Source organism: Malus sylvestris, chromosome 15, assembly GCF_916048215.2.
Source record: "Malus sylvestris chromosome 15, drMalSylv7.2, whole genome shotgun sequence".
Classification (NCBI taxonomy): domain Eukaryota; kingdom Viridiplantae; phylum Streptophyta; class Magnoliopsida; order Rosales; family Rosaceae; genus Malus; species Malus sylvestris.
Window position 1 is genome coordinate 46,009,348 of NC_062274.1, and position 18,229 is coordinate 46,027,576.

The window sequence follows — 18,229 nt, forward strand, 5'->3', positions numbered from 1 at the left end:
TGTTTTTTTTTTTTTTTTTTTTTTTGTTGGGGGAAGAAAGAAGATGAAGATGGGGAGAAGAGAGAGGACGAGGAGTGGGGGAGGGGAGGGAGTTGTTGTTGTTTGTTTGTTTTTTTTTTTTTTTTTTGTTGGGGGTTGTAGGTGGGGGAAGAAGATGGAGATGGGGAGAAGAGAGAGGAGGGGGAGGGGAGGGGAGGGACGAACTGAGGGTGGTTGTTGTTGTTTTTTTTTTTTTTTGTTGGGGGTTGCAGGTTGGGGGAAGAAAGAAGATGAAGATGGGGAGAAGAGAGAGGAGGAGGAGTGGGGGAGGGGAGGGGAGGGGAGGGACGAAATGAGGGTTGTTGTTGTTGTTTGTTTGTTTTTTTTTTTTTTTAAACTTTTCTTTATTATTTAATATTTAAAAAATATTAAATTTTTTTTTTCGTTTTTAATAATATTTTAATGTTTTTTTAATATAAAATGGGCTCCGAATCAAGCCACGTCAGCATTTAACTGAAAAGTAAACGGCCAAATAACGGAAGGTATAACATTAAACCAAATTCTAAAGATGAGGTATAACATTATCAATTTTAAAAGATGAAGTATGAAAGTGTCATAACACCAATAGTTGAGGTAGTTTTTTGTACTTTACCCTACTTATTTTTATTATACCACAAGTTTATAACATATTAATCATGCATAACTATTGAATATTTTGCATGTTTGAAATGCCATGACGTTTTCGAGAACGTTACTTTCTCTGTTTACCTCCACATTGATTGCACGTTTCAAATGCCAGAAGATTGAACAAAAGGCCAAACAATGGGATACACTCATAGTGCGCCAATGACACTCATATATATGTTTTATATTGGAAATAATGGTTCATATCCTTTAACCGTATCTTCCAGCAAATAATTATCGACTTTAATAGAAAACTTTTAACCCCACCATGATGAGTCATTCAGATAATATATGTTTTATATTGGAAATAATTGTTCATATTTTAACCGTGTTATCCCGCAAATAATTATCGACTTTCATCACACCCTTTATTTATTCAAGCACATTTTTTGATCATACCAAATCTTCAATATCGAATCCAATTGAAAGACATCTATCTATTCATGGAGATGGATTATTTTCCCGTCTCGTATGATCTAGTGGTACCTCTCATGGCAGTCACATTGGCCATGTCACTATTTCTCTACTCCCAGTTATGGAAACAAGGAGGGGTAATCCGAAAAGCGCCACCGGAAGCCGGTAGAGCATGGCCAATAATTGGCCACCTCCACTTGCTATCAAGCTCAACTGAACCTGCCCATTTGCTATTCGGTAACTTGGCCGACAAGTATGGACCCATTTTCACTATAAAGTTCGGAATGAAGAGAGCCATCGTCGTCAGTAGTTCCGAAATAGCTAAGGATTGCTTCAAAACCAACGACAAAGTGTTTGCAAGCCGTCCAAAATCTATAGCCGGAGAAGTTCTGGGCTACAACTATGCCTTTTTACCCTTCAGTCCTTATGGCGAATACTTTCGCCAAATACGCAAGATAGCCACACTGGAGGTGCTATCCCAGAGCCGCATTGGGAAGCTCAAACACATTCGGGAATTTGAAGTGAAGGCATCCATGAAAGAAATGTACCGACGATGGACAGTGAACAACAAGAGTAGTGGTTCGACTAAGGTGTTGGTGGAGATGAAAGAATGGCTTGCGTTTACAAATGAAAACATTATATTTAGGATGATTGTTGGGAAAAGTTTTCTGGAAGCTACTGACTCGAAGTACTCTCAAGGACGTTATTTGGCAAGGAAAACGTTTTTGGAATTTCTTCGATTAAGTGGGACTTTTGTGATTTCGGATTCAATTCCATTCCTGAGGTGGTTGGATTTGGGTGGACATGAGAAAGCTATGAAGAAGATTGCAAAGGCGCTAGAAGTTGTGTTCAAGGGATGGCTAGAAGAGCATAAGCACAAGAGGAAGATTCTGGGCGGAATGATTAGTGATGAGCTTGATTTCATGGATGTCATGCTTTCAATCCTTGGTAACAATGAAGTTACTACATCCTATGACGCTGATACTATCAACATAGCAACTTCCCTGGTAATTTTTCACATACGCATTATATTGGTTGTAATTGAACAAGCATCTTATATTATTATTTTTTGTAGTCGATCTAGTAAATTTTTTTCAATTGACTCTCTCTTCGTATTTTGTTTTCTTTCCTTCATATGAACGTACATGATTTCCTTAATTTAACATTTTACTTATTTGTATTCTTGAGTATACGTAATTTATATAAAACTGTAAACATGTGCCATTGTATTGAAAATATTGATCCCACATTGGGGAAATGAAGGATTATGTATGTGCTTATAAGTAATTGAGTCACTCTTTTTAAATTGTCAATTGGTTTTTTTTGTTAAACGTCAACTTTCTTTATGGTATCAAAGCCGGTTGTCTTACGTGTAAAGCCAAATGGCCACACGTGCTCCACATCACTTGACTTGTGTTGTCCATGTGCTAGGCTTGAAAATTCTACACATGAGGAGTATGTATTGGGAGTATTAAGCCTACATCGAGAAAATAAGAGATCTTATATGTGCTTATAAGTACTACTCGGTAAAACCACTTTCAGGTTCACTGAATTGTTAGACGTGTATACATGCAGGGTAATCAGGTTAGATGAGAGAAAGTAAGAGTAGAAGGAGAAGGAAAGATGTTGGAACCCTCAGTCCCACATCGGACAGAGGGAGAAGAAAAGAGTGCTTTAAATAGAAATACCCCTTTCTAACTAACATCGGGGCCTTTTGTGATAAAACCTCACACTTGAGGATTGTGCAGGTGGTTAAGTGGGGACAGTATCGGTGTTGTTGGAGTGGGCCCTCGGCCCGTCAACCTGAAAATTTCCACATGGTATCAGAGCCAGGAGGCGGGCCCGTACTGCCACGTTATTGGGTGGGTCCCCTTTGGCCCCGCGCGATTGTCCACGTAGGCCAAAGATGCCACGTGTTTGGGTGGGTCCCCATTGGCCCCGCGTGATTGGGTGAGTCCCGACATGGCTCCACGTGGTTGCCGATGTGTGGAAATTCACGTGTGACCCATAAGTGGGGTCTCACGTGCGGGGGAGTGTTGGAACCCTCAGTCCCACATCGGACAGAGGGAGAAGAAAAGAGTGCTTTAAATAGAAATACCCCTCTCTAACTAACATCGAGGCCTTTTGTGATAAAACCCCACACCTGAGAATTGTGCAGGTGGTTAAGTGGGGACAGTATCGGTGTTGTTGGAGTGGGCCCTCGGCCCGTCAACCTGAAAATTTCCACAAAAGAGAACAAGAGAGAGACAGGATGGGGAAAAAATTGAGTCTTAAATTTTGAACTATGTGGGCATAGAAGCTTGTTGATTCTATATACCTGTGTTGATGTTACTTGTTTTGCAGACTTTACTATTAGGAGGTGCAGAAACTACGACCGTAACAATGTCATGGGCTCTAGCTTTACTTGTGAACCACCCTGAAACACTAAAGAAGGTCCAAGAAGAACTAGACGAAAATGTTGGTAAAGACAGACAAGTGAAGGAATCAGACGCAGACAAATTAGTCTTTCTCCAAGCTGTTATCAAAGAATCAATGCGATTGCACCCTGCTGGACCTCTTGCAATACCACACCTATCCACTGACGAATGCATGGTAGGTGACTACCACGTCCCATCTGGCACACGCCTATTGGTTAACATTTCAAAGATTCATAGAGACCCAAAGGTGTGGTCAGAGCCAAACGAATTCAAGCCAGAACGATTCCTCACAACCCATAAGGGTTTGGATGTTAAGGGTCGGGATTTTGAGTTGTTACCATTTGGCAGTGGTAGAAGGATGTGCCCTGCAATCTCACTTGCCCTAAAGATTACAGAATTTGCACTCGCTTCTTTGCTTCATGGGTTTGAAATCGAAACCCCAACGGATGACCCGATTGACTTGAGTGAGACAGCGGGATTAACCAACAATATGAGTGCCTTGCTTGAAGTCCTTCTCACTCCACGTCTTCCTGCTGAGTTATATTAATATAATGTACTAATTAGGCAACGTGTGCTATGTTATGTATGTTATTTGAGTGATTGTTATTTGTCGAGTCTTTTATATTTGTATCTCAGCATTGTTCCTGTACTAATTAGGCAAAGTGTGCTATGTTATGTATGTTCTTTGAGTGATTGTTATTTGTCGAGTCCTTTATATTTGTATCTCATCAATGAACAATGCTCACCAGTTTTATTTGTTTTTCTAAATAAACTTCTTCTATCTTTCCTATATGTGTTTCAAGGGACATATTTGTGAGCAAACATTCTAGCATGTGGAATTTGAGAAGAAAGATTGTTGAAAACCGGACCATTATAGCCCCTAGAAAAATTTTAAATAAACAAAAACATAAATGGCCCCATATATTCATGGAAAAAGATGACGATACTGAACAGGTCTTATACCCATAATTAACAAGCACGAGTCATCTGTCTCACCCTGTGGCCAACAAGCATGTGTGATTATCACCGCCTTATAATATTATAAGGTTCTTGGAACTACAAACATCACCAATTTTAAGAGTAAATCGGGCAAGGTGGGCATCACCTCTATATCTTTATGTTAATTTCTTAATCAATGATTGAAATTAGGCCTCAGAAATGGTGCACGAAATGATTGCGAAATTCACAAGCTTGTAGCTAATGTGCTTCCTCCCCTGATTGGTTGTCTGGCTTATGGGTTGACCATTTCGATACATGCAGGGATGCCTTCTCAGGCTGCGAAGTCCAAGCAACAAATTTGTACAAGAACGAGTATTTCAAATTTATGGTTTGAAAGGAGAACAAATAAAATATATATGAAAACAAAAAGATAACATAATCAAAATCATTATGTCTAATTAACATACCTCGTTTTTGTTAAATTCTACGAGACTGATCAGATGAATAAAATGTATCAAAAAGGGTGATGTAAGGTTTTTGGAATTGCACAGGGTTGCAGAGAGAAGGAATGTTCTTAACAAATGCATTTCATTCATCACACCTCACACCAAACATGTGTGCGGGTATATTACCATTAGAGAAGAGAGAGAGTGAGGTATTCTCTCTTTCCATTACAACGAAATCCAACCATCCTTGTAATCTACCCTATAAGATAGTTACAAGTGTCAACACAAATCACTAACTCTAAGATTACATCTTAATTGCACATTTAGACTATAATTCAATGGCTTACATTCAATCTGGAACTAAGGCTTAATTAAATACTATTAACTACATTGTAAAAGATGAAGAATTGGTACAAAGAAAGATGAAGATGATAGAGAGAAAAACCAGAAAGATTGTATTGATTAAAATGGAGAAAATGTATACAAAAGAACTTTTAGAAATGATAGCTATATAATCCCTTATATAACCATATAACCTAATTACAATAATACCCTTCTAACTATACTAACCAATCTTATCCTTATGACAACCTACCAACACATTTCAACTAACTATATTCTTCATTACTAAGTAACCATGTCATCACTAATGACTATGGTTAATACTCCCCCCTCAAACTGAACTTGGTGTAGCCAAGTGAAGGTTGAACGAGCTAGAACACTGAAACTGATCTGGAACTGCAATACCAAGATGTCTGCAGGGGCTGTTGTCATTCATCAATTCTGCCATGTTGGCTATTTCTCATTTATTGGTGGTGGTTTTATGATGGCACAGGATGTTCCAAAGTACATGATGGTTGCGGGAGAAAGAGCTGTGCTTCGTGGTCTTGGTCTGAACATACCCAACAAATTTTCGACTGTGAATTGAGAAGTCATAGTCGACACTGCCAAGAAACTAAATCTACCAAGGAGAATGACACTCCCAAGAAACTAAACTACCACGGAGAATGACACTCCAAGAAACTAAATCTACCAAGGAGAATGACACTCCAAGAAACCAAATTACCACGGAGAATGACACTCCAAGAAACTAAATCTACCAAGGAGAATGACACTCCAAGAAACCAAATCAGCCAAGGAGAATGACACTCCAAAGCACAACACAAATCTCACACTTCTACTAAAAATACCAAATAAGGAGACTGACACTCCATGAACACAAATCATACTGCAACTTAGGAGAATGAAACTCCAAATCATACTGCAACTTAGGAGAATGAAACTCCAAGATTCATAGAAAGAATGACACTTTCTTCTTTAAATCGACAAGAAAACTATTACTTGCAGAGATCAACACATCAAGACCACAGCTTCACTTCAATTAAACCTCGAAAGTACATCAAAGACCACAGCTTCAAGAAATAAGCGTTGCAGATCACCAAACAATTCCAAATGACTGCTATCAACACTTCGATGATCTATCGCACAACCCATATACCAGAATTCATTTACCAATTCAGAAGAACACATAACCAAAAACCCAAATCAAATTCGAGAAAAGAATCCAGATGAAGAAAATATGGGCAATTCGTCAAACACTTAGGCTGCACATAGTCTAAACGTTCTGCCATACCAGAAAACAGATCACGGATCAAAATCACAGAAAATCGAATTCAGAAAACTGCTCTGAAAACACCACCAAGATGAATGAAGAAGTAGATAATCAACAGTGCAAAGAAAGCAAACTCTGCTGAATCATATATGCCATCATGCTGCAGCCACAGGAACTGCGGTCTCCTCGAGTTCTTCAGCCTTTCCCAGCAAAATCGCCAACAGAGCCTTAAACACAATCCGTCCATCTTCGCCATCCAGCTTCGAGACAACAGTAGAGGTGCTTATGCTCTTCTCGACAGCAACCCCAATGCAGAGAGCTCAACTGCATTGTACTGCTTGATGTACCTCTTGGCAAGATTGCAGTAGAAGAAGAATGGACGCTTGGTGCGCGAAATGTGAATCTGATTCTTGCTCTTCAGCTTCTTTGTCTTCTAAGAACTTGAATCTTGAAAACCCAGCTGTACGAAAACTCGCTTCTTCAAACCAGGAAGCTCCGGGAAACCCAGCTGTGGCTGTGCCATTGACGGAGGGCGGTGGGGATGAAGACCCACAAAACGGATCTGGAATGGGAATCCGAGTCGGTGTCGAAGAACCCGTCGTCGATTCTGAAAATGATGAAGAACCCATCGTCAAGTGATCTCATTGAGGCACTCGTTCAGGACCTTCTTGTCAATTACAGTCGTATTGCTTATCTGCTGGAGAGCGGAAGCACCGAAGGGCTTGACAGAAAATTCAAGAAAATCTGAAGAAACTAATGAGAAAAGAAGTAAAACTAGAAATAGACTAATGAGAAGTGGAACCACCAGAATCCATAGCATGAGCCTGGTGGCTCTGATACCATATTAACTACATTGTAAAAGATGAAGAATTGGTACAAAGAAAGATGAAGATGATAGAGAGAAAAACCAGAAAGATTGTATTGATTAAAATGGAGAAAATGTATACAAAAGAACTTTTAGAAATGATAGCTATATAATCCCTTATATAGCCATATAACCTAATTACAATAATACCCTTCTAACTATACTAACCAATCTTATCCTTATGACAACCTACCAACACATTTCAACTAACTATATTCTTCATTACTAAGTAACCATGTCATCACTAATGACTATGGTTAATAAATACATCACTAGCACAAACACTTACATTCCAACACTCCCTTCTAAGTAGGGATGGACACGGACCTGGCCGGGGTCAAAATTGAAAGGACTGGATGGGACCGGTTTGGAAATACAAAGGAACGGGCCGGGGTGGGTTTGTGATATTTTAAAGTTAGAACTGGACCTAACCCAGCCTGTTTAAAATGGGCTATTCTTACGGGTCTCGAGGTCCATTTTGTATTTTTTTTTTTTTTGGTTCTCTTCTTCTTCAGCTCTCTCATTTTAGGAGATGTCGGATCATGGCAACAAGAATGTGAGCCTTCTAATTCTCTTATTCTTCATGTCTCTAGTTCCCATTACCCTTTCAATCCCTACATAAAAATTGGGGATTCTCCCTTAATCTAAAAACCCATTATCCCCAAATCTCCAAACCCTCAATCCTAAAAATGGAAATCACAGAAGAACAAAGAAAATGAGCCGACCACCAACTTCTTCTCCACGGATTGAAGAGCATAGCCACCACCACCTTTTTTCACGGACGGTCTTCGACAAAAAGGTCGTCCCCTCCGTTCTTGCCTTCAAGGTCAGATCCTCTGTGTCGCCAACGAGATTGAGACTTGTTGGAGATCTTTAAGATTTGTTGGGGTTTTTCCAATTTGTCTAATTTTTGAGATTTGATGGGAGAATTGGATCGATTTAGGTTTTATTTTCAATTGGGTTTTCTAGATTTGAAATGGGTGATAAAGATCTGTTTTATTTTTTTATTTTTTTATTTTTTCCGTTTTCTGCTTTTCTGTTAAATCAATTTGGGTTTGTCATCTTCTATAGATTTGTATTAGAAAGTGAGTGATGGCAGAGGAGGAGGATGTTCTATATCCCTTCGGCAATATCACAGCCGGAAAAGGTTGTTATAGAGCTCCTGCACTGTAGTCCAATGGTTTAGATTCATATGGGGTGTGGAAATTAGTGTTTTGTATTGGATTGTCGGTTCGGGCCAGGGGCTCGTTTCTTGCATGATTTGACCCCCCCGCCCTGCTATTAACCTCGACCCGCTCCGTGTTGAACTTTAAAATTTTGGACCCGCCTTGTATCCGTCCCGAATCGCTTAGACCCATCCCGACTCGTGGGTCCAGGACCCGTTTGCCCACCCCTACTTCTAAGTGTTGTGCTGAAATTACTCCAAGTGCCTTTCTCATATTTCAAATTGATCCCTGGCCAAAGCTTTGGTAAAAATGTTTGCCACCTGCCCTTCAGTTCTACAATACAAAAAATTAATTTCTCCATCTTGTAAAGCATCTCAAATGAAAGGAAATCTTCTATTTATATGCCTTGTTTTGTGGTGATGCACTAGATTCTTGGTTATTACTATAGTAGAAGTGTTGTCACATAGAATTTATGTTGGTTCAACTTGTTCCTCACCAAAATCTGATGGTACAAACCTCAACCAGATTGCTTCTGTAGTAGCTTTTGTTGTATTGACATATTCTGCTTCTGCTATTGATAGAGCCACACTACTTTGCTTGATTGTTGTATTGTCATCCTCACTTCCTGACCAATCACTATCAAAATAGCCAATTAGCATTGCTTCTTTCCCTTTTTCATAAGCTATTCCATTGTTAAATGTGCCTTGAATGTACCTAATCACTCTTTTGGCTGTCCCCATATGCTTCTTGGTAGGATTATGCAAGAATCTAGCCAACAAGCTTGCTATAAACACAATATATGGCCTGGTAGCAGTCAAATATAAATGGCTTCCAACAATTTGTCTATATAAATTCTCCTCAGCTTGTTCACTTCCATCAATTTTAGAAAGCTTTTCATTCACTACAATAGGGGTAGAAACAAACTTGCAATCCTTGAGACCAAACTTATCCAATATTGTCTTTGCATATTTCTTATGATGCAAAAAATGCAGGATTCAGTTTGTAGAACACCTAGTCCCAGAAATTGCTGCAATAACCCAAGGTCAATCATTGCATACTGCCTCATCATATTAGTTTTGAACTTCATCATCAATTCTTGTGAACTCCCTGTGTAGATAATGTCATCTACATATAAGAAAACAATAAGTATTCTACTCTCAGAGGTTTTAATGTATAATGTAGCCTCACTAGGACTTCTATGAAAGTTAGCTTTGGTGAAATAAGAATTGATTTCTTCATACTAAGCTCTTGGTGCTTGTTTAAGGCCATACAATGCCTTCTTGAGTCTGTAGACTTTATCTTCCTTGTTTTAAATCACAAAACCAAGAGGTTGATCAACATACACTTCTTCTTGTAGCACTCTATTTAGAAATGTTGACTTCACATCTAACTGGGACAATTTCCATCCTTTCTGTGCAGCTAATGCAACAAGTGTTCTAATTGTATCAAGCCTTGACATTAGGGCAAATGTTTCATTGAAATCTACCATGGCTTTTAAGAATAGCCCTTTGCAACTAATCTTGCTTTGTTATTTTGCACAAAGCCATCAAGGTTCAATTTGGTTTTGTAAACCCATTTGACACCAATTACTGGTTTATCAAATGGTCTACTAACCAATTCCTATGTTTGTTTTTCTCTAATTATAATTTCATTTTCAATGGCTTTTGACCATGCTTCATCCTTGGTTGCATCTTCAAAGGTTTTAGGCTCAATAATGCATAAGTTACACTTCTCATACACTTCTGCAATACTTTTGTACTTGAGTGGAGTATGATCAATATCATGCGGACCTTTGGCTCCACTTGTCTTGTAACATCTATTTCAACATGTGATTCTTCAAAACTTCTAGTTGTCTCATCATGGAATTCTGAAATCTCAATTTGAGCCAAGCCTGATTCACAAGTCACTCCTTCATTCTTTTTTGATATTTCATTAAGTGAGACTGAAATACTTTTTTCTTCTTGTACATTCCAATCCCAACATGCTTCTTCATAAACAGTACATCTCTGGACATAATGACTTTTCCAGATTCAATGTTGTACAATTTGTAACCTTTTTCAAACCTTCCATACCCTAGAAATATACATCTTGTGCTTGCCAAGTCAAATTTCTACCTTTATTAATCTGGTACATGTGAATAACATAGAGAACTAAACACCCTTAAGTGTCTAATCCCTGGTTTTCTTCCACTATAGGCTTCAAATGGGGTTTTCTTGTCCAAACCCTTAGTTGCACATCTATTTAGAACATACACAACAATGTTAATTGCTTCAGCCCAACATTAAAATGGTTATCTTCTTTTCAAACATCAAACACTTAGCCATCTCCAGTATGGTTCTATTTTTCCCTTCAGCCACACCATTTTGCTGTGGTGAATATGCCACTGTGAGTTGTCTCTCCATTCCCATTTCTTCACAAAACCTATTGAACTTCATAGATGTATACTCTCCTACTTTGTCATTCCTCAGTTTCTTCAACTTATAACTGCTTTGCAATTCAACAGTAGCCTTAAATTTCTTAAATACACTGAACACCTCATATTTGTATCTTAAGAAATAGACCCAACACATTCGAGTACAGTTATCTATGAAGGTAAGAAAGTACCTATTTCCATATTTGTAATAGTTTGCATTGGTCCACAAACATCAGTGTGTACCAGTTCCAGAGAGATAATAGCTTTACTCGTTGTCTCATTTGGAAATGCATCCTTATAATGTTTCCCAAGAATGCAACCTTCACATACTTCTTTGGTGTTTTTGATCTCTAGTAATCCAAGCATCAATTCTTGCTCTTGAAGCAACTTCAAACTATTCATATTCAGGTGTCTCATTTTCCTATGCCAAACCAAAGTTGATTGACTCACATTTGCCCTCAATGCAATGTGTAAGTCAGTTTGAAGTGAAGGCTCGAAGGAAAACTTTTGTTTCCTCTCATTGGTACCTTGGCAACCAGATTGGAGAAAGTGCAGTCATCATAAATCTCAGCTTTGTTGTCTCCAAAAATCAAAAAATACCTATGCTTTATCATTTGGCCCACACTATGTAGATTCTCATTTAAACCAAAGACTAACATGACTTCCTTGATATATCTCCTGCCCATTTTAGTCTCAACCACCAAGTTTCATTTTCCAATAACATCAACTAGCTGCCCTGTGCCCATTTCAACCTTTGCGGTCACATTTCTTTCAATATCAACTAGCATATCTTCTCTATCAGTTATATGATTGCTACAACCGTTATCCACATACCACACACCTTCAATAGACTTCATATTAGCTGCTTTACTAGCATAAAACATAGTTGGTGTAGAGGAAACCTGATTTGCATAATTCAACTGCTGAACACTTTTCTTGTTGTTATAATCCTTTGTGCAAAACTCTTCAATGAAGCAACAATTTCTTGAACCTCAACCACATCTATATCCTTTTAATGCTTAATAACATAACATATATAATTAACATTTTCTGCACATTTCTCTCTGTAGGTAATTCCTCTCCATAGTTTCTCATTTGATTAACCTGATCAAACAATTTTGTAAGATAAACAGACAAGGACTCATCATATCTCATTCTCGTATATTCAAATTCCCTAAGAAGACTTTGCAATTTAACACTTATAACCTGTTTATCTCCGTAAAATTCTTATTGTAAGACATCCTAAGCTCCCTTCAAAGTTTCTTTAAGAGAGATCCAAGGAAATATCTCATCAGAGATAGCTCCTTGAATCAACCCTAAAGCTTTGGCATCTTTCATGAGCTTCTCCATGAGAGTGATCATCACATCACTGCTAGATTCTTCTTTTTTCTTCTTCTTTGCATTAGATTCATTATCTCCCTTCGAATCTGAGCACTCTAACACCTTTTCAACAAACTCCCACAAATCGTGAGATTTGAAAATAGTTTCATCCTTATACTCTAGAATTCATAATTATCGCCATTGAAGATCAACGCCCTTAGCTCACTACCTCTAGATCCCCCCATGTTAGACACAGATCACCCAGAAACTCAAGCAATTTCTTCGAATTTCAGACTGTTTTCTTCACAGATTCGAACACCCAGTATCAAATGATTGAACCTGGCTCTGAAGCCATGTTAGATTCTACGAGACTATGATCTCAGATGAATAAAATATATCAAAAATGGTGATGTAAGGTTTCGGGAATTGCAAAAAGTTGCAAAGAGAATGAATGTTCTTCACAAATGCATTTCATTCATCACACCTCACACCAAACATGTGTACGGGCCATTAAAGGAGAAAGAGAGTGAGATATTCTCTCTTTCTATTACAATCAAATCCAACCATCCATGTAATTTACACTATAAGATAGTTACAAGTGTCAACACATATCACTAACTCTAAGATTACATCTTACCTGCACATTTGTACTATAATCCAATAGCTTACATTCAATCTAAAAACTAATGCTTAAATAAATACATCTCTAGCACAAGCACTTATATTCTAACACTTTTCCCAACTAAATTTTTTATGTGTTTAAGAACATGTTACAAGAGATACAGAAAAAGAGAGATATATATACAAGGCAATAACTAGTTTACCCTAATACCCAAGTTGAAGGCTCATTCCATTAAAATTCCAAGTGGGAGTCCAACAATGTAGTAGCAGAAAAGATTTATATGTGCCACCCATGCTTGCCATCCCGTTCCCACTGCTACTCATGTTCATTGTAAACCCCATAAAAATTTGGTCATGGTCAGTAGAACGAACTTGATAAAACATGATGAACGTTATTAAGTAGAAGGTTTTTTAGCTAAAATGGTCCCTGAGATTTGCATAACACATCACTTTGGTCCCTGACATTAAAAATCAATAGAAATGGTCCCCGAGATTGTCCACCATCCATTATTTTGGTCATTCCGTTAAAAACTCTGTTAAGTGTCTCAGAGCTCTTGGCCGAAAGTTTGGGCAATTTTCAAAGCTTCGTAACTCAATCGTTCTTAACCAAATTTGACCCTTAATAAATCAAAACGAAGATAGGAAAGTGTAGAACAAGATTATACCTATTTGAAAGTCCAATTGTTGCTGGAGATGGCTGGAAAATAGCTTGAAAGGTGATTGGTACCTGGGAAAACTTTAAACCTCGTCGGAAACAAGGCAAACTTTAAACGTTCATAACTTCTTCAATACTCAACGAAATCGAGTGATTCAAAAGAAAAAATCATACTTCTTGATGGGACAAAGAGAATGGTACCTTTATTGATGGCTAACTCGTTGTGGTTTGGCCATAAAATGGCTTGAAAGTGGCTATCTTGGTCTCGAGTTAGCCATTTTCGAGCCATTTTCTAGCCAAACCATGGGGAATTATCCATTGAGAAAAGGTACCATTCTAGTTGTCTTGTTGATAAGTATGATTTTTGTTTTTGAATCACTCGATTTCGTTGAGTATTGAAGAAGTTATGAACGTTTAAAGTTTACCTAGTTTTCGGCAAGTTTTCCAATTTTCCCTCGAACCAGTCACCTTTCAAGCTATTTGCCGGCCATCTTCGGCAACCATTGGGCTTCTAAATAGGTTTATTTTTGTTCTACACTTTCCTATCTTCATTTTGATATATTATGGTCAAATTTGGTTAAGAAACGATTGAGTTACGAAGCTTTGAAAATTGCTTAAACTTTCAGCCAAGAGCTCCGGGACACTTAATGGAGTTTTTAATGGAACGACCAAAATAATGGATGGTGGACAATCTCATGGACCATTTCTATTGATTTTTAATCTTAGGGACCAAAGTCATGTGTTATGCAAATCTCATGAACCATTTTGGCTAAAAATCCTAAGTAGAATTTTGATGTCCAAAAGGTAAGACATGTGATTAACTTCTTCAACAACATCATTGCTGGTGGTGGATATGTATGTGATTATAAGTACACAAAAAAAGACACCAACCATGGTCGATTCAATTACAGAAACCATCGTTGCATACTATGCTGCCTTATAGTTTCCAGCTCCTAGTTCATTTGCAACTCTTACTCTGTAAATTCATAAAATAAATTCCAAATGAATGCTAGTGCTTGTACTATGTCAAATAACTCTACCAAGTACAAAAAAACTGTTGATTTCAGTATTTCTTGCCTCAATATTTTTAGTTTCATTATTAAAGTGAGAGTAATTTGGAAACAGTATAGAAATGATACCTCGTTCCAGCAAAGAAGGCTAGAGGAATCATGATCTCCCACCCATTAATAGTCATGCTGCAGAATATAGACCCAATCATAGCAATAATTAGCTAATATAGTTCTTCTTTTGTATTATTATTAACGAACAGATGGAACCGCCGGTGGGGGGGGGGGGGGGGTTTCATTATTAAAGTGAGAGTAATTTGGAAACAGAATAGAAATGATACCCCGTTCCAGCAAAGAAGGCTAGAGGAATCATGATCTCCCACCCATTAATAGTCATGCTGCAGAATATAGACCCAATCATAACAATAATTAGCTAATATAGTTCTTCTTTTGTATTATTATTAACGAACGGATGGAACCGCCCGAGGGGGGGGGGTGAATTCAAAACTGTTACATGAGGACGGAAAAGTTTGAATCGGGGACACAAGGGTGGAATTTAAGTCAGCGCCTTACACACTAGGGTTGGATCACATGCAGCTAAAATAGTCATGTTAAAACTGATGAGTCAATAGTTTACCCTAATCTTATTATCTTAGTATTAATTTATTGATTATTTTGGTAAGATTTTGATACTTTGAATTATATTTCTGTAAGACATTCAATTTTCTCTTGAGCGTAAAGTATACAAACGGACGAATTTTATAGTTTTTTCAATTGGAGGATGTTTGTGTATCTTTCAAGATGATTGTATCAAAGTTTCAGATTTTTCTACCAAGCCGTTTGACTGTGGCAACGAAATAAAGGCCCAGCGCGCAGCTTTTCCAGATTCATGCTCCTGAACATTTTGAGTATTTGGGAGATCAAGATGGCATATTTTGAGGAAGATTGCTTCTGAGGATTTGTAGGGGACGAGTTAAGCTTTCAAAAGAGACATTTTGGGACCAAATCAGAGTTTATTTGGTTAGTCAAAAGTCTGATTTTCTGAGAAATCCGAATTTCAATTATATTGGCTGTTTTATTATTTTATTATGTTTCCTAGTATTATTCTAAGACCTTTTTTTAGGTAGGGTTTTATTTTGTATTAGTATAAATAAGACTATTTAGCCATTAGGGAAAGAAATGCATCAATTCAGAGAACTTAGCTAGGCTTTAACAATTTTTACCTACAAGGTGTTTTCTATCTATGTTCTTAATAATATTTTGTTTTATGGTTGTTCGTAATTAATTTTCGTTTGGTAGGATGATGCCTTGAGCCTTAGTATGAATATGTAGTTTTTATTTAATTGCTTTAGATAGTATGCATGCATACTTTGAATTATTAATCACTATGTTTAAACTGTCTCTATATCTTAATGCTTAATTACTATTAGGATGTTTAGATAAGTAATTTGATGCTATTCGGTCGGAATGCCACCGGAGGATTGAGTATTACTTCTTGTGATTGATAGTTATAAGTAGGGGTGGATTTTTTTGCCAAATTGCTGTGCCAACCGAATTGCCAACCGTGCCATACCGATTTTGTGCCAAATTTTTTGTACCAATCGGTAATGGTACGGTATTGTACCGTACCGAAATTTCATGGTACGGTATTAGTAATGGATACCATTACCACGGTATTACCGTACCATACCGAAAATACAATATAATTTATAATTTATAATTTATATAATACATAATTATATAACACATATTTATAATATTCCAATAATTTGAAAATAAAACCCTACTTATATTAGCATTGTTGTTGGTGACTTTGATCTCTTAAAATTGTGGAAATCAAACACAAAAGAGTTCCTAATTCTTTCACAAATAGCCAAAATATCTTTGTAACCCCCACTTCTTCTGTTGCTAGTGAAAATGCATTTAGTCTAGGGAGGAGGGTTGTGAACCCTTTTAGGGTATTCTTGACTCCTAAAATAATTGAGGCACTAGTGTGTACTAGTGGTTGGCTTAGGGCAGGTGAAGTAAACTTCTACAAGGACCAACGGAAGATATGCTTCAATTTTACAAGGAAATAGAAGAAGAGAAAACAAGAAAGATATGCTTTAATTTTTTTAGTAAATTTGTTATTAAATGGTTTTCAACTTTAATTCTTCTTGCTACTAATTAATATGTTTTCTTTGTTTGTAATGTAAGCTTGATGCAAACTCAATCTTCTACAAGTTCAATGCCTCCTCCAAAAGTTTCGACATCTCAAGCTTGAATAACTGATCAATGAATTCTCCATCTTGAAGTTTACTTCCAATTTTCATTTGGTTTGAAACTTTAATTTCTATTTGGATTGTTAACTTCTATTTGTTTTGGTTCGTAACTTCTATTTGGATTGTAAGCTTAATTTTCATAATGAATCTTGATGCTTCATTTGAATTATTATGTGTGTGAATTGTGAATGATGAATAATAGATGAATTTAATCTATAATGTATAAGATAAAGGTACAAAAAAAAAAGTTTTGCCCTTGAATTGGGTTAAAAAAACAAAAACATATTTTGTCCCAAAACAAAATGGCAATTACCATTGCCATACCATGCCAACCAAACTTTTGGCAATACCGAACTTCGGTATACCGAAAGTTTGGTATGGTAATGGTAATAGATTTTACCAAACCGAAACTTTGGTACGGTAATTGGTACAAGGGTTTTGGTACGGTAACCGTACCGAACCCACCCCTAGTTATAAGTTCACCTAGGGCTAATGCCATGTCTTAGGGGTTGTATGGTTTTTCAAAGGGTTTTCACAAAGTGTAATGAGTCATGCATGTTTATATTTTATCTAAATGCCACAGACGGATTGCATGTTTGATATACGTTCTAGCTTGAGTGCCACAAGTAGAATATGCATAAGGAAAACCTAAGCTTCAAAGTTGTATGTGTAATTCATAAGTAATTGGTAAAACTACATAAGATTGTTAAGGTGACGGCAAAATCCTAGTGTCCTTTTATCATTATTTTCTAAGATTGTTCCCTTTCAAATTGGTTTCTTTAATTGCGTTTTTTTATTTATTAAAAATCGCTTTTGTTATTTTAAAATCCAAAACCAACATTTTCCAAACTTTGTTTTAAATAGTTAATTAAAAACTAGTTTAAATACAAATTATTCAATCAGTCCCTATGGAAATGACCTTACTTGAGCTGTTATACTACAATAACATTGTACTTTTGTAAGTATTTTTAAGTGTTATTATTCCTACTTTTGCAGGTGGTAAAAATGCTATAAAAAACAAAAGTTTAAATATGGTTAATTTTTCACCGTAAAGTTTTTGAGGTTTTCAACTTTGATCTTTAAACTATGTTTTGGAGATGATCTAAAATTTTATTTTTTACATAACCTTAAGCGCATAAATGCTCTTAACCACTTGAGCTACATGATCCTAACAAATTATTATTTTTTAAGTTCTTAGCGATGTCAAATAAGTGCGTTTGGTAGAAAAGCTGATGGTTTAGCACTTCCTAACCTCATTTCCTAAATTTCTGAAATTCTCAACAACAATTTAGAACATCGCACTTTCTAACCACTTTTACAGTAATATCTTTAAAACGAGGTCAGCTACTAAACATGTATCCATCTCTATCAATTTTTGTTGATTTTTTTATTGAATACAAAGGTCGAAGCCAGTGATTCTTGCTTTTGAT

The 18,229-nt window shown here is 36.9% G+C and overlaps 1 protein-coding gene and 2 long non-coding RNA genes across 3 annotated transcripts in view; 1 reads left to right on the forward strand and 2 right to left on the reverse strand.

Annotated features, from left to right (window-relative positions):
• The first annotated feature begins 1,045 nt into the window (after nucleotides 1–1,045).
• Nucleotides 1,046–4,248, forward strand: LOC126602192 (cytochrome P450 82A3-like). Its single transcript, XM_050269026.1, has 2 exons — nucleotides 1,046–2,084; nucleotides 3,421–4,248. Exons 1-2 carry the CDS (start codon nucleotides 1,107–1,109, stop codon nucleotides 4,039–4,041), a joined length of 1,599 nt encoding a protein of 532 aa, XP_050124983.1. The 5' UTR covers nucleotides 1,046–1,106; the 3' UTR covers nucleotides 4,042–4,248.
• The window catches only part of LOC126602203 (uncharacterized), a 66,717-nt gene continuing 51,361 nt past the window's right edge, over nucleotides 2,874–18,229 (reverse strand). The window contains exon 2 of the long non-coding RNA XR_007616024.1: nucleotides 2,874–3,220. This is a non-coding gene — a long non-coding RNA (uncharacterized LOC126602203). The remainder of the gene's footprint in view (nucleotides 3,221–18,229) is intronic.
• On the reverse strand, nucleotides 4,384–5,026 carry LOC126602202 (uncharacterized). Its single transcript, XR_007616023.1, has 2 exons — nucleotides 4,901–5,026; nucleotides 4,384–4,769 (listed from the first exon to the last, which is right to left on the reverse strand). It is a non-coding gene; the product is annotated as an uncharacterized LOC126602202 (long non-coding RNA).